Source organism: Uranotaenia lowii, unplaced genomic scaffold (assembly GCF_029784155.1).
Source record: "Uranotaenia lowii strain MFRU-FL unplaced genomic scaffold, ASM2978415v1 HiC_scaffold_389, whole genome shotgun sequence".
Taxonomy (NCBI): domain Eukaryota; kingdom Metazoa; phylum Arthropoda; class Insecta; order Diptera; family Culicidae; genus Uranotaenia; species Uranotaenia lowii.
In genome coordinates this window covers 1-16,238 of record NW_026598299.1, presented here as the reverse complement: position 1 = coordinate 16,238, position 16,238 = coordinate 1, and the positions used below count along the sequence as shown (strand labels likewise).

At 39.8% G+C, this 16,238-nt stretch overlaps 1 protein-coding gene across 1 annotated transcript; it reads left to right on the top strand.

Moving 5' to 3' along the window:
• The first annotated feature begins 6,152 nt into the window (after positions 1–6,152).
• LOC129760049 (uncharacterized) lies at positions 6,153–8,044 on the top strand. Its single transcript, XM_055757627.1, has one exon. It carries the CDS (start codon positions 6,292–6,294, stop codon positions 7,921–7,923), a length of 1,632 nt encoding a protein of 543 aa, XP_055613602.1. The 5' UTR covers positions 6,153–6,291; the 3' UTR covers positions 7,924–8,044.
• The last annotated feature ends 8,194 nt before the right edge of the window (positions 8,045–16,238 follow it).

Here is a 16,238-nt window from a genome sequence, read left to right as displayed (position 1 = left end):
CACGTCTGGTTTGGTTGGATGCCAGAATCAAAGAGACTGGATCATGATGGCTCTAGATATGGTGGTCTCTCTTTGGCAAAAAGTAGACGAGGGTTGGAGGCGGAGGAGGAGCCGGAATTTGACAGCTGGCTGTTCGGCTGGCTGCTGGCTGGCTGGGATGCCAGGTGCTCTGATTTTTTGTAAAACACGAAGTTTTGCCAATCATCAAGATATTGCTTAGACAAAGATTTCGCCTTGATTTTTGCAAATATAATTCATAGAATCGAAACAAAATCTTCCGGCTGAGCTCCGGGCTGGTAAGCAAAGCTGAAAGAAGTTGGACCTATAAACGACGGTGCCAGCTTTGTCGGTAGCGGTTAGTAACATTAATTTTGCATTACTTATGACAAATTTATGCTTATTCAACACTTTTTTCTTTCAAGAGCTATCTAGAAGCAGCAGAAAGTCATCGAATCGGATGGTAACATAGCGAGGCGTTACATTCCATCGTCCGAGAAGCGGCTGGCCCTCCTGCAGGAATATCCGATCTTCATCGAGATGAAAAAGCTGCTTCAGGAGGACCCCCGTCTGTTGCCATCGCTGCTCCAGAAGATCCAATCGAGTAATCCGGATCTGATGGATAGCATTTCGAATCATAAAATCGTTTATCATTTAATCATGAAAATGATCAATAGCAGAATTTAGAGCATTCCTTTAGCAGAACCGATTTACGTTTATTTTCATCCAACACTTTTCGATTAAAGGGAAACAAAATAGCTCTTTGGATAAGGTAAAAAGAATATATAAGGAGCAAACAACATCCGGTTTAGGGTTTTAGTTGTTTGTTCCACCCTTTAAGATCCTTTCTATCATAACGGTCAAGAAAAGTTTTTCTTTTTCGGAACATACGGATAGACCGAAGTGTATTGTAATTTTATTGAAAAAAAGTGTTCACTGATAAATCGTTTCACACATTTTACAAAATAGCTTCACACATTATCAGCAAATATATGGAGCTGTCAAACTGAAGTGAGTTTGATTTGGCTTTACCTTTGTGTGAGCCGAAGTAGAAACCATCCCAATCGTGCAAATTCTCATGCTAAATTGCTGTCTCAATTTAAGCAATGTATGAAAAAATAAAGGTAAGCAGTCGATAGTATTTGAATGTAAAAACCAAATCGACTAACGTCTCAATTTTTATTTCAGATCCAGCCCCCTCTTGCTGGGAGAAAAAGTTCACGGAATTGTTCCCCCTACAGCACATCGAGAACTAGGATTTTGTTCATACATTTTTCCCTTAGCTCAACAAATTCCGTTTAACTATGCTTACATAATAATATTTGCTTCAATAAAAACCAATTATGTTGCATATCTGGATGTTTTTATTTCAAAACAATTGAAAACAAGTTAAACTAGCCTTCAGTGAAATTTTCACACATTTTACCGTTTTAAACACTTTTTGCGTAATGTGTGAAACGCTCACATTTCGTTTCCTTAAGCGGTTTTTCCCATTAGTGTGCAGCGGTACCTTCACACATTTAATGTGTTGGTCTACTTATTTCCAAAATGTGTGAAATTTCACACACTAATGTGTCAAATATTTTGTCCGTGTTTAGAATACAAATTAATTCATTGAATATACTCATATCATTGCTTTTTTCCGAAAACTCAATTTAAATATAATAAAATAAACTAAACCCCAGTACGGTTTTAAATCTTTTAAACTTTCGTTTACGATTGGCTTCTGCACATATACACATTTTTTCCCATCTGATTTTTTATCACTAACACCTGGCATCCCTTGACCCCTTTTTTCGTAAACACTACAGCCGGCTGTCAAAACTTTTTTCAATATGGCGGAATGGCGATTTGGCATCTGAGATCACCATATCTAGAGCCATCATGGACTGGATCGTTTATTTCATCTTATCATTAGAGACTCGCCAGCGAGGTTCTCAAGTCGACCGTGTTCCCAGAAACGGGATTGGACCTTTTAATCGAAGGTCAGGATACTATAACTCTTCCATCCTTTAGTAAACAAATCATATAATTTCTAATGAAAAAAACAAAGCGAGAGCTTTATCATTCTGGTTCGATCGTACAACAAATACAAATAAAATTCTTTAAACACTTGCTAATTTCAAACTCTAAATCTACCAGAAGGCATTTTTAAACAATCACTAGTAGATTAAAATTTTAAAATTCGTTCATACAACAATAAGCACGTAGAACACACAATCACGTTCGTCGGTATCCTCTCTGATAGAGAAATGTCGCCTGTGAATCGTTAAGATCATCTTCCGAAGCATGATATGCCTTTTTCCATCTTCATCTCCTCCTTCGAAAAGTTGCGAAAAGCGATTCTGCTACAAAAGGTAATTATAACTTAGTAAAAATCATCCGCTTCTCCAAGATGGAAAAAAATTCTCGTCAAGAAAAATAAAAAAATCTATTTTTCAGAGAGAATCACAAAGGATAAACACCTAAGATTTTTTTTTAAATATGTACGGAGATAATTATTAAATGCATTATCATTTTTTCCTTAATGAAGTAAATGGTTTTCAAGTTCCTCTACTGCTGAAATAAATTATTCATGTATAGGTTTTAACAGCTCCATACCGTAACTTTATACATTTGATTTTGTCAAATGGATAATACAAACACTCAAAAATACAATTTTATATTAAGCTAAATTGACATTTGATTTACATGACCAAGCTACTCCGAGAAAAACTCACAATTTTCACCGCAAATACAAGCAATTGAAACTAAGGTCGAAAGTATCATTATACTGAGGAATAAAAAAAAAACTAAACAAACGGTAAAGCCTCCCATTTCCATGAACAAGACCACAAAATATTTCAGCCTATTTTGGTCAACATCTATTTAAATCTAAAATCACAGATTTTTTATGAAAACGTAATAAACTAATGCATATCTATTAAAAAAATTTCTTTTCTTTTTTTGTGTACAACATAACATTATAAAACGATCCAAACTGCTTTTAAACTATCATATAGATTTTGTAGTTTATTTGTATTGCAATTCCCAACTGCTAAGATTTTGGAAAAATGATGGTTAAACATTTGGTTCTGGGCTCAGGTTTCAAATGGGATAATATTCCAAGTTACCGTAAAAAATTAAAAACAGAAAACAGTACAGCATTGTACAATAAAAAACAAAATTCATCAAAATATGACCGGAAAAAAAACAATCGGAAACAAAAAGAAGATTAAAGTTTACATACAGGTTTAGACAGGTGTACAACAACCAAAACCGGATACCAATCCGGCGAAATGACGATAAACATGCGAAAAAAACACCGAATCTTCTCAGCAACCTTTCCGGCAGCGATCTATCTCCAAAATTACAGCAACTCATCCTCAGGTTCAATCGATGCAACTCCGGTTCCAGCAACATCAACATAACTTTGGTTTGATACACAAAATCGCTGGTAAATTTTTCGAAAAAATTCCAAAATTGCATGATTGTTTTCTCTTGTCAGGACACGTTCACAAGTCTCACTGACATTCTCCGTGAGTGAAATGACAAGTCACTCACTAACAGTGTGTCCAGCCACAGGGCTAGAAGTTGGTCACTTTTTAGTAACTTAGTCACTTTTTTCAGGCTGGTCACTCACAAGTTACTTTTTTCGAAATTTGGTTACTAAAGTCACTATTTTTCTAATAATTTCCTTAGCTTTTTTTTATTTTAATTTTTTCTTTTTTCCTTTCCTTTCGAGTCCTGTAGGAATTCACACTACCTAAATTGGGAGAACGGCTCAGATTCAGTAAAGGGCGATTATTGTTTTGCTTTGCTTGGCTGCTTGTTCTGTTGTGCGCTTGCACTTAAACATTTTTTTAATAAACATTTGAATTTGATTTTTTTTTTGTTTCGATTATAGTCATTTTACCATCTTTATGGCATTCGCGACTTTATTAATGTGCAGTTGGCGGATCGTTATTGAAAAACATATCCGGTACAACTGTGTTCGATGTTTACTCTTGGGCTCGAACTCGCGGACATCGGCTCAGGAGACAACAGACTTGCCAACTGAGCTATATCACAAGCCCATTCGAATTTAAACAAAAATCGGGTTTCGCCTTTTTATTTTTTTATTTATTTGTTACACTTTACCAACGTTTTGGCATTCGTGTCAAGAAAAAAAGTATTATTAATAAATTTATTACATAAAATATTTCCTAAAGAGACACTCTAACAACATATTTAACCAAGATTTGAAGTGTTATGTCTTTCAAAGCTTGAATTTGTTCAAATACAATTCTCAACTTAATTAAAAAAAAATATCAAAACCTGCACTTAATCACATGGCAGGAAACCTCCATGCTATTAAAGCTCTTGTTTGTATTGAATTGAAGGTAAACTTGTAAAAAGTGACTCAATTGAATCGAAAATATCCGATATTTCATTTCTAAGTTCCTTTATGTATAGACATTTTGGATTCATTTGAAAGATTGGTAGATATACATAAACATCAATTTAAGATTTCAAAACCAATTTGATGTTTTCGATAACTAACAGTAATTTCTGTACCATTTTAGAGGTTATTCCAAGAAATTTCTGAGGTGTTTCTTGGATCTGTTTTTTTTTAATTGTCGTGTGAAAACATTTGTGAATATTTTTTCAAAAATTCATTCTTTTTGAATCTCATTTTTTGAATTTCATGACTCTTTCATGTAATGAAATTTCTGTAAATGTAAATCTTAACTCAATTTCAAATATATTCTTTAAACTTTTCGTTGAAAATGTGATGATGTTTCATTTGGATTTGTAGATTTCTCACATATAACAATTTTGTTTAAAATTTTTGGTTTCTGTTAATTTTTTTTCGAATTTGGAACTTTTTTCAATATAATTTTAGAATCTTTCAACTGTTCTATTGACATTGAAATAATTTTGAATTTTGGTGTATACACTCTAGAGCAGGCATGTCAAATTGGGGGTTCGCGGGCCGCATGCGGCCCGCGGCTTAGGTCAATGCGGCCCGCGTAGCCCAGTCTTAAATTGTCACAAAAAACACCACTGATTTTTATGTAAAATATTACTGCAAAAAAAAACTTAAGCTGAATGTACCGATTTAATTGATTTTGGCTGCGGCCTTCTACGTCATAGAAAATTTTTAATGCGGCCCGCACACCTAAACGAGTTTGACATGCCTGCTCTAGAGTGAAGTTTCAAAATTTGTGGGTTATTTTTTTTTTTTTCAAAGAAAATGGATAAACTCGAAGTTCTTGTCGGACTTTGTTGTCCTAGTCCTTCGAGTACGATCTTTTGGTTCCCTCCCATTGTTTCCTTAGAACTTAAGCATTCTGCGGTCGCTATTCTTATATTATCTAAGCGCATTTAAATTGTTCCTCTTCTGCCCAACGTACTGCATTTCTACTAGTGAGACCAAGGGCCTATCAAAACACGTTTTTCAATTAACCGAATGGTCTTTGAAACGATTTATTTTAGTTTTTAAAGTCATTTTTTAATTAGTTTTCGTCTTGACATGGTCACTAATTTTACCCTAATTTCATTTGAAAGTAACTATTTTGCCCTACTTTTTTACCGCATGGTCGCTTCTAGCCCTGCAGCCAGATTCCTTTAACAAAAAGTATGTAGTATGTAGAGTGTAGTGAACCTACATATAAGAGAAACGACGTCTGAAACACAAAATTCCAATCGATACAAAAGAACTGTCAAAATCGATCCGAGCATTTGTCGCAGATCTTTTACCTTTCTTATTGAAAACTCAACCAAGGAAGGTATTGTGATTGTTGTTATAGTTCAAACAGATAATTTTAAAGTTAGTCATATGAATTTATGATTAGGTGCAATTTTTTTTCAATGCTTTGGTGAATCGTGTTCCTAGTTAGAAAACTATCTGATTGTTAACGAAATTCAAGTCATTCATACCGTTTATCGTGATCCTTTGGGCATCGAGTTCAATGTTGTTTTGTTGGATTGAAGGAGCGTTCACTTTAGAGCTTGAACATTGAGCCAGAAAACAGTGCTGAGGTTTTTTTGTTCAAATTTTGCGCGATGTTGCCACATACTTTATTTTAAAAGGGATCAGATGTCGCTTCTCTTATATGAAGGCAATGTTGTCAACTCGACAATAACAAAGTGAGGAGGTGCCCCAATCCTAAGGCACCGTGACGATAGGATGTATGGCTGGAGGGAATCTCAGTCGCTAACGGAACCTGTGGGGCACCAGGGCGCACCCCACAGTATACAGCCCTTACTGTGTTACAGCAGGGCACTGACACAGCTGACCTTTACTTCCCTAGCTACTCGTGGGATCAAAATATGTACACAAACAAACAAACACAAAACAATACGAGTGCCGACTGCTCGTCTCAGCCGGATAATATGGAAGTCACAGAAGGTGAACTCGAAAGACAGCTCTCTAACGAGTCATTCACAGGAGTGCCATCCATCTCATCTTCCGCATTAGATTCACCTGCGGAAATGAACGACGAGAGCGACGATGATGGGGTTAATGTCACCATCAAAACAGCAGAAATGCCGAAAAAAGAGAAAAATCTCGACACACGGCAGCTAAGTGGTGCGGCCAAGAGAAGGCTGAGAAAGCTTATGGCCAAAAACGTACCATATGAAGAGGCAATGCGCCTAATTTCCACTGAAAAAAATACGCCCCCTGCAAAAAATGTAAAACGGGCGCGCAGTGGAGATAACGATGGTTCAAACAGTGTGGAAAAATCGAGAGCCAAGAAGGCCAGAGGGCCACAAGCCCCTGCGAGACAGCCATACGAATCAAAGCAAGCTCGACCACAGACCAATGAGGGTCGTGAAGGTCTACATAGGGCCAAACGCCCAATGAGACCAATAGAGAAAATTAAAGGCAAGTCCAAGCAAAGACCCTCCTATAGTGAGGTTGCTGGTTCTGTGAGGGTAGGCATATTAGCCAAAGATTACCCCAGCACACAGCTGAAAACAGAACAACTGAAAATGGTACAGCAAGCGATTAAACGGGCTGTTCTCGGTCAAAGACAGGAGAAACTTAAACCGAAGTTCGCTCAATGTTCGTACAAATCAGGTTTCATGGTTGTGACGTGTCTTGACCAGGCTACATCGGACTGGCTAAAGCAAGTTACACCATCAATCAAGCCATGGGTAGGAGCTGAGCTAGTCGCCGTTGGAGATAATCAAATCCCAAGATCGGAGATCCTGAAGGCTCACCTACCTGGAGCTGCCGAGGACGATATCGGTACGATTCAGGCTACAATTGAAAGCCAAAATGATGAGCTTAGTACTGAAAGCTGGAGATTCTACGATATCCACAAAAAGAACGAAGCTCTCGAAGTGGTTTTCACCGTAGACGAAACCTCAATGAAAGAGCTGGAGAAGAGGAACTTCGTCATATACTATGGATTTGGTTCCAGTAAAATCTGGAAAATAACCAAGAGAAATCCAGAAAGCAGAGCTGTTGAAGGGAACACCACCGATAAAGCTGTTCAAGGACCCGGGCAGCCTAAACAGGGCCTTGTAAAGGACCAGTCGGCGACAGACCAGGTCCAACCCACAGAAGGAGAGTCGATTAGCAAAGGAAATACTTCGGCAACACTCGATCTCAAAGAACCAGAGTCTAAGGACCAGGGCCAATCTATGGACCAGGGACAAGACTCAGGGACAAACGAGAAAAATGAGTATAGCCCCAGTAAATTCAATGCAGATTGCTCACCGGAAGGGACTAGGTTGTTGAACATGGGCCCATGCTTGGAACAAGATCAACTTAAACCAGGCCCGAGTGGAATGACCAGTTTTAAAGGTAAAGTAACCATCAACAAACCTGCAAACAAAAAACTGTCAAGAAACCCTAGCACATGGAGCAAACCAAAAGGAGAAAAGCAAACATGTGCAAATGGCAAAAAGCCGGTGCTTTGCCCCACCACCACGGGCAAAAAACCCCAAAAATGAGCACCCTAAAATGTGTTCAGGCGAATCTTCATCATGCTGTAGGAGCCTCAAGTACACTACTGAGAAGATTCGTCTCCGAAAACCTGGACCTTGCCTTTATCCAGGAACCTTGGGTTAACAAGGGTAAGGTACAAGGGCTTTACACGCCGAATGGTAAGATTCTTTACGACGAAAGAAGCGCTCGCCCAAGGGCTGCTCTACTAGTTAATAAAAGAATTAAATTTACTCCCTTTACAGAATTTATCGACGGAGACATCACGGCTATACGAATGGAAATACCGACACCGAAAGGTAAGCACACGGTAAGTGTAGCCTCAGCGTATTTCCCGGGAGATAGCACCGAAATACCCCCACCGATGGTAGTAGAATTTATGAGAAAATGCCGGGCACAAAACCAGCAGTTTCTCATCTGCTGCGATGCTAACGCTCATCACACGCTGTGGGGAAGTACAGACATCAACAATAGAGGTGAGTCTTTATTAGAGTTTCTTTCGCAAAACCATATTGAAATATGTAACGAGGGAAACAAACCAACGTTCACAACGACGAACAGACAAGAAGTCCTCGATTTAACTATATGCACACCACTGCTTCTAGGGAAAATAAATAACTGGGAGGTGTCGGATGAAGAATCACTGTCTGATCACAGACATATTACTTTCGACATAGTGGGAGGAGAAATAATCAGGGACGTTTATAGAGACCCTAGGAACACCAACTGGGATCTCTACAAACACACACTTGAAGTTTGTAAACCTTTGTTGGATGTGAAAATACGAACAACAAAGCAATTAGAGGAAGCTTCAAACAGTTTTACCAATAAGATCATATACGCTTTCGAAGCAAGCTGTCCACTGATGGAACGTGTTTCAAACAGAAGAGTTCCTTGGTGGAACAGACAACTAGAAAAGTTAAGGAAAAAAACAAGGAGACTTTTCAACAAAGCAAAAGCTGACTCAAACTGGGATGACTATCGTAAGTCTCTAACTGAGTACAATAAAAATATTCGTAAAGCTAAGAGAAGTAGTTGGAGGCACATGTGTGAAACCGTTCAATCTACACCAGAAGCTGCCAGGCTCCAGAAAGTTCTATCTAAAGAACACTCAAATGGACTGGGTCAATTGAAGAAAAATAATGGGGAGTTCACTACAGACCCAGAAGAAACACTTCAATTACTACTAAGTACGCATTTCCCAGGATCCATTGAAGGGACAGAGATTATAGACACTCCGGCTGGAAGATCCAGACGAAATGTCAGACGCGAGGAAGCTCTCCGCAAATCGCGCGCAATCTTTAAACCGTCAATGGTTGACTGGGCGATAAGTACATTCGAGCCATTTAAAGCTGCTGGCGAAGATGGAATTATACCAATCCAAATACAGCAAGCAAAACAAATGGTAATACCTGCCTTGGTAGAGATGTTCGTCGCCAGTATGACCCTCTGTCATGTTCCCACTCAGTGGAAAAAGGTGCGTGTTATCTTCATCCCGAAACCAGGGAAAAAAGATAAAACTCAACCAAAGGCATTCAGACCTATAAGTCTGACATCCATTATCTTGAAAATAATGGAGAAGATACTTGACGAGCACATTAAATCGCAGTATCTTAGCTCAAGTAAGCTAAATAATTTTCAGTTCGCTTACAAAAAAGGTATGTCAACGGTTACGGCCTTGCACACTTTAACACAAAAACTAGAAAAGACCCTAGAGGCAAAAGAAATAGCACTCGCTTCTTTTCTAGACATTGAAGGGGCATTCGACAACGCATCACACAGTTCAATCGAAACAGCTATGAAAAGACGAGGATGCCACTCGGCAATTGTTGACTGGACTAGTACCATGCTTATAAATAGAACCATCTATGCAAGCTTGGGAGGACTTACAATCAAAGCCACTCCAACAAAGGGATGTCCCCAAGGTGGGGTTCTATCACCGTTGTTGTGGTCATTGATCGTGGACGACCTCCTAAACAAACTTGTATCTATGGGTTTCGAAGTTATTGGCTTTGCAGCCGACGTAGTAATAATAGTTCGGGGAAAATATGAGAATGTGTTGTCAAACAGAATGCAATCTGCACTTAACTACGCACTATTCTGGTGCAGGGAAGAGGGACTGAACATTAACCCTTCCAAAACTACTGTGATAGCATTCACTACGAGACGAAAAACTGCACTAAAACCACTAACATTAGACGGGGAAGTGCTAAACTTCGAATCACAAGTGAAATATTTAGGCATCATACTAGATTCAAAGCTATCATGGAATCCGCAGATAGAGCATGTAATAGCCAAGGCTAGAACAGCTCTATGGGTTTGCCTCAAGGGAGTAGGGAAAAAATGGGGACTAAGGCCTAAAATTATCCATTGGATATTTACAGCTATAATAAGACCCAAAATCTCGTATGCTTCTTTAGTATGGTGGACCAAAACTGTGCAAGCTACGGCCCGGAAGAAACTAGCGAAGCTTCAAAGAATAGCAACGCTAGCTATAACTGGCGCTATGCGAAGCACATCAAACGAGGCTCTGAATGCACTACTAAATATCCTGCCACTACATCAATTTATTGAGTTAGAGGCAGAACGTAGTGCCTTGAGACTCACCAAAAACAAAACTCTCTATGAGGGGGATCTTACAGGACACCTAAAAATCCTTAAGATATTTAAAATAAACTCACTTATTGTAAAGAACGATGACTGGATGGAACCCGTTTTCAATCTAGACATACCATACAATGTAACTATCAATGAAAGGGACGTGTGGGAGTCAGGTGGACCTGCGGTTCCTTCCGGATCAATAAAATTCTTTACTGATGGGTCAAAAATGGATAATAGAACTGGGGCAGGGGTGTTCGGACCTAGACTCAGGATCTCAATTCCTATGGGAAACTGGCCAACAGTGTTCCAAGCAGAAGTTCAAGCAATTTTAGAATGCACTTTAGCCTGTTTGAAAAGAGGATACAGGTACACAAGTATCTATATATTCTCTGATAGTCAGGCCGCTCTTCGAGCACTAAGTACTTTCACATGTTACTCCAAGCTAGTATGGGAGTGTATTGTTGCACTAAGAAACCTGGCCATACGGAACAGAGTATTGTTATTCTGGGTTCCAGGCCACTGCGGTATCCTAGGGAACGAAGAAGCAGACCAGCTAGCTAGGGAAGGATCTCAGGGCCTGTTAATTGGACCTGAACCTTTCTGCGGAGTATCTAGGAGTGCCTTGAATATGGAACTCAAGAACTGGGAAAGCACCACTATTGTCTCCAACTGGAGAACAGCAGAGGGAGCAACTCAGGCAAAAAGATTCATTGAACCAAGCGCACGACTCTCCAAAAACATGTTGAACTTAAGTAAGCACGAATTAAGTACTTACACTGGTCTATTGACAGGACACTGTCCAACAAAACAGCATCTCAAAAGGATAAACATTATTCAAAACGACGACTGTCGGTTCTGCGGGTTCGAAAAAGAAACTGCAGAGCATCTTCTATGCAACTGCTGCGCCCTCCTAAATAGGAGAGAGCGTGTTCTTGGGGCAAAGTTAATAAGCGCACAAGATATATGGTTGAATATCAGCCCTAAGAAGGTTATATCATACATCTTTGATATCATACCCGATTGGGATAAAATGCCTAGTCAGCAATCAACTGTCACTTCAACCCATAGTGCAGGTGAGCCTGATAGCATACAGTAACGCGGGGTAATTACCACAATAGATCAACTACTGGTCGCAGTGGGCTCTCCCCTACAAGGAAAAAAAAAAAATGAAGGTTCACTAGTAGAGTGCATGTAAAGGGAACTCTCTATTCCAGATAGACGCTGCCTAGGAAGAAAAAAATAAAACGAAAAATAACAAAGGCAGCAATAAAATGGTTCAATTGTTCAACCAAAAATGTGCTTTTCAGAAACAAAGTTTAAATCCGGGTTTAAAAAAGAAAAGCATCACAAAATATTATCTGCGAAATGTTCAAATTAATGAAAATAGCTTCTTAATCACTGCAGGACGATTAGAACTTAAACAAAACCACTAATAAAAGGCTTGAGCCAACGTTAGCAGCAACAATTCCAAAATTCGCAAATTTTGACCATATAACTTACGACACGGCGTTCAAGAGTACAAAATCTTTGAACTTGCCGCTTCTGCTCCAACCAAAAATGTATCCTCCTCGTCGCCATTGAAGTAACCGGTATTTTATAATAGAATTTAAACATTATTACTGTAACTAAACGGGGTTATTTAAATGGGGTTTCTTGTGGACAATAAATACGCAAGACACGTCTGGTTTGGTTGGATACCAGAATCAAAGAGACTGGATCGTTTATTTCATCTTATCCAAGGTGTGTATACAGTTGCGTTCAAAAAAGAATGAAATCGCGTGAAGCTGCGCACCCACTTCCAACTTTGACAAGCTGCCATTTCTCTCACGATTGATATTTTTTCATGAAAACTTCACACAATCTAGTTCAACCATCCAACCAACACTCCACAAAATTTGAAGTCCCTACAATGTCGGAAAACAAAGATACAGCTATTCCCGTAAAAAAGGGAAATTTGGAGTTGCTTCACTAGATTTGCTGTATCTTTGACAATTTTCATTGAAATATCTTGAAATTTGGCCCAAAGATGTAAAAATGTTTGATCTGATACCAGGCCAAGTTTCGTCAAAATCGATGAACGTGATCAAAAATGGTGCCGGGTTGAAAATGAGGTTCATTATCGCCCAGCAGACGATTTCATTCTTTTTTGGACGGATGTTTACATGGAAAAAATCGTAATCCTTGTATTCTTGGTATTTTCTTTCACGAAACCAAAATTAATCACAAAGAATTATGTAAATTGCTAAAAGCTTCATTCGTACTTTATTTCGAAAGAGAAAATGTTTCAACAGAGTTCAAAATAAGAAGAACAGAGTTTCAGAAATAACCTGCTAATAATACCGATTAACAAATTTGATCCACAATTAAAGCGAATATTCTATTCGCTCTTGTGTTTCAATACCAGTTCTGTTGGAACAATTTCTGTTTCTAAACAAAGCAAGAATAAAGTTCCTATCAATTTACAACATTCTTTGTAATAAATTTTGGTTTTGTGAAAGAAAATACCACGAATACATGGATTACGTTGTTTTCCATGTAAACATCCGTCCAAAAAAGAATGAAATCGTCTGCTGGGCGATAATGAACCTCATTTTCAACCCGGCACCATTTTTGATCACGTTCATCGATTTTGACAAAACTTGGCCTGGTATTAGATCAAACATTTTTACATCTTTGGGCCAAATTTCAAGATATTTCAATGAAAATTGTCAAAGATACAGCAAATCTAGTGAAGCAACTCCAAATTTCCCTTTTTTACGGGAATAGCTGTATCTTTGTTTTCCGACATTGTAGGGACTTCAAATTTTGTGGAGTGTTAGTTGGATAGTTGAACTAGATTGTGTGAAACTTTCATGAAAAAATATCATTCGAGAGAGGAATGGCAGCTTGTCAAAGTTGGAAGTGGGTGCGCAGCTTCACGCGATTTCATTCTTTTTTGAACGCAACTGTATATACAGGAGGTGTTACCGAATATCGAATTCCCGATTCAGCCATTTTGGCTATGTAGGCTATGCAACTATGCGGCACTCATGAAGTTTGTTTACCAACAAACCACAGAAAAGCTGAGCAAAAAATAAACAAACTCATTGAGAGCCCCGCTCACTTCTCGCCTACTTACTGTGAAAGTCGGAGAACCTAGTGTATCTAAAGACCTTGATCTTATCATTAGAGACTCGCCAGCGAGGTTCTCAAGTCGACCGTGTTCCCAGAAACGGGATTGGACCTTTTAATCGAACAGGATACTTTAATGGGGTCAGTAAAAATTTTAATCTAAACATTTCGCACGGGGGTAATCACCATTTCATATTTTGGATGCTATTGAAAATGGGCAGTTTTTTAAATAATCGAAAAAGTTATAAATATTTGCATCAAATAAACGCGCTTAAGTATTAATAAAATATGTTGTGATTCATACGAATTAACAGATAGGTAGTTCTCTGAAACTCCTGTTGAACTGAACGAAAATTGAATTTTCAATTTCGTTTAAGTCCTTCAACTCAGTTCTGCACAGTCTTCCCCCTTCTTGGTCAGGCTTGTTGCATCAGAAAACAACTCTGTTGCACGAGCTTCCACTTGACAATTCTCAACCTCCGCGTGGTGCTGGCTGGGATGCGAGCAACCATTAGGTAAGATCAGGTACCCAACCGCGGTGGATGCTTTGGTCGCATGCAGACTGAGATAGGGCGCTCCGTACGCGTCTGTCCTCCATTTCACTGGCGGCGTGCGAAGTGCAACAACGTCTTGGTGGTGTTCGGGACCCAAAACAGCAATATAATGACGATCCTCCTGCGAAATAGTGGGGTTAGATGCGGGCCTTGCGAGCACGTGACTGCAAAAAATACAAGCAACGAACAATGAACAACTAATTTCGGATGGAAATTGGCAAAGACCAAGCAACGAATTGGGCCAGCGAATGGAAACTTGGAACATGGAACTGCCGATCTCCAAATTTCATGGGCAGTACCCATGTGTTCTCCAACGAATTGAACAGCCGCGAATTCGACAAGGTGCAAGGTCTTGCACGACGGTGTCTTGTCCGATCCAATCCCGGTAACTGCTGGAGTGAGACAGGGATGTATCTTATCACCGCTACTTTTTCTCATCGTTATGAAGAGATTCTGACTGAGTCGATCGACTGTGCACCGAACCGAAGATCGCCATGGAATCCTTTAACGACAACCTCACCGAAAGCTCCTAGGCAGCAGGTCTCAAAGTCAATGTCGGAAAGACCAAGTCGATGGAGATTAACTCAGGAAATTCAGTTTCATGGTAGCTGGGCAACATGTTGAGAAAGTGGAGTGCTTTCAGTATCTTGGGAGCCAGATAACGCCTGATGGCGATACCAAGAAAGACATCGAAATCCGGATCAGAAAAGCTCGATTTGCATTTGCGAGTCCCCGGAACATCTGGAGCTTACGTTAGATATCTCTTCGAACGAAAATTCGAATCTTTAACTCAAACGTCAAACCCGTATTGCTGTATGGGTGCGAAACTTGGTGCACATATGCGGTAACGACGCAAAAACTGCAAGTATTTGTAAACCGCTGCCTGCGGAATATCATCCACGCTTGGTGGCCTGGCAACTGCATCTCAAATGAAGAACTACATCGCCGGTGTCATCAAAGGGCGCTAGAAATCGAGATCCGGGAACATAAGTGGAGATGGATAGGGCATACGTTGCAAAAGATGAGAACGAGATTTGCAGAGAGGCGCTTGAATAGAATCCAGAAGGACATCGGAGAAGAGGCAGACCCAGAAACTCGTGGCGGCGAAGCCTAGCCGCCGCAATCCGAACTGTCGACGAGAATCTTGACTGGGACCAAGTGAAGACGCTGGCTCCGGATCGTCAACAGTGGAGGTCTTTTACCTCGGCCCTATGCGCCGGAGGATCGGCGCGGGAACATTAAGTAGTAAGTAAGTAAATTATACATCGTAGCGTTGCATGACGTATGCTGAAGAACTCCACGGTTCGTGCGTTCCGAGTTGGTCATACCATCTACCAGAGCTGCGGCAAAACACACACGAGCTTGGAACAGCTTTCGTAGTGATGGGTGTGGAAGTATGAAGTAGCAATAGTAGCAAATTTTATCAATATTCATTAAAAGTGTGCACCTTCTTGGATGAGAAATTAACCATTCTAATTTGAGTAAATCGGCTATAACGCTGTGTTAGTTTATCTCTTCTGTGCTGTACCTTGTTTTGTCTGTATTCGTGTTGGGGGAGTTTCGTTAAAAAACCGAATGAATACCTCAAAACGAGTCCATTTGAAGTATTTGTAACGAGAAATCAGTCTTTCAACGAGCTTTGGTGATGAAATACGTGTTTCTGAATTTGCGGAGATTCTCGGTCATGTGTTACTGCATCGATTGAAATTGTAACTACGACAATGGGGAAGATGAAGAAGTGATCGAGCTGTTTCTCCAACATCACTATTATCAACGTACACAGCCCTCACCTCGAAAGTACCGGTGACGACAAACACGAACTCTACGTGCTACTGGAGCGTTGATACGACCGCTGTCCAAAACATGATATCAAGATCGTCATCGCGGATTTTAACGCTCAGGTGTTCTAAACGAATGGCAACCTAGTACCTAGTACCTTTTCCCAGCTCCGCCTCCCACACAATTCCACTGGAGATCGCCGTATCAAACGTAATCACAGATTGACCACGTTTTGGTATACAGCCGGCATTCGTACATTAGGCCGGCTTCATGGAGAG

What these genes read in the sequence shown, in the direction of transcription:
- LOC129760049 (XM_055757627.1), top strand. Translation starts at nt 6,292, where the DNA reads ATGTACACAAACAAACAAACACAAAACAATACGAGTGCCGACTGCTCG.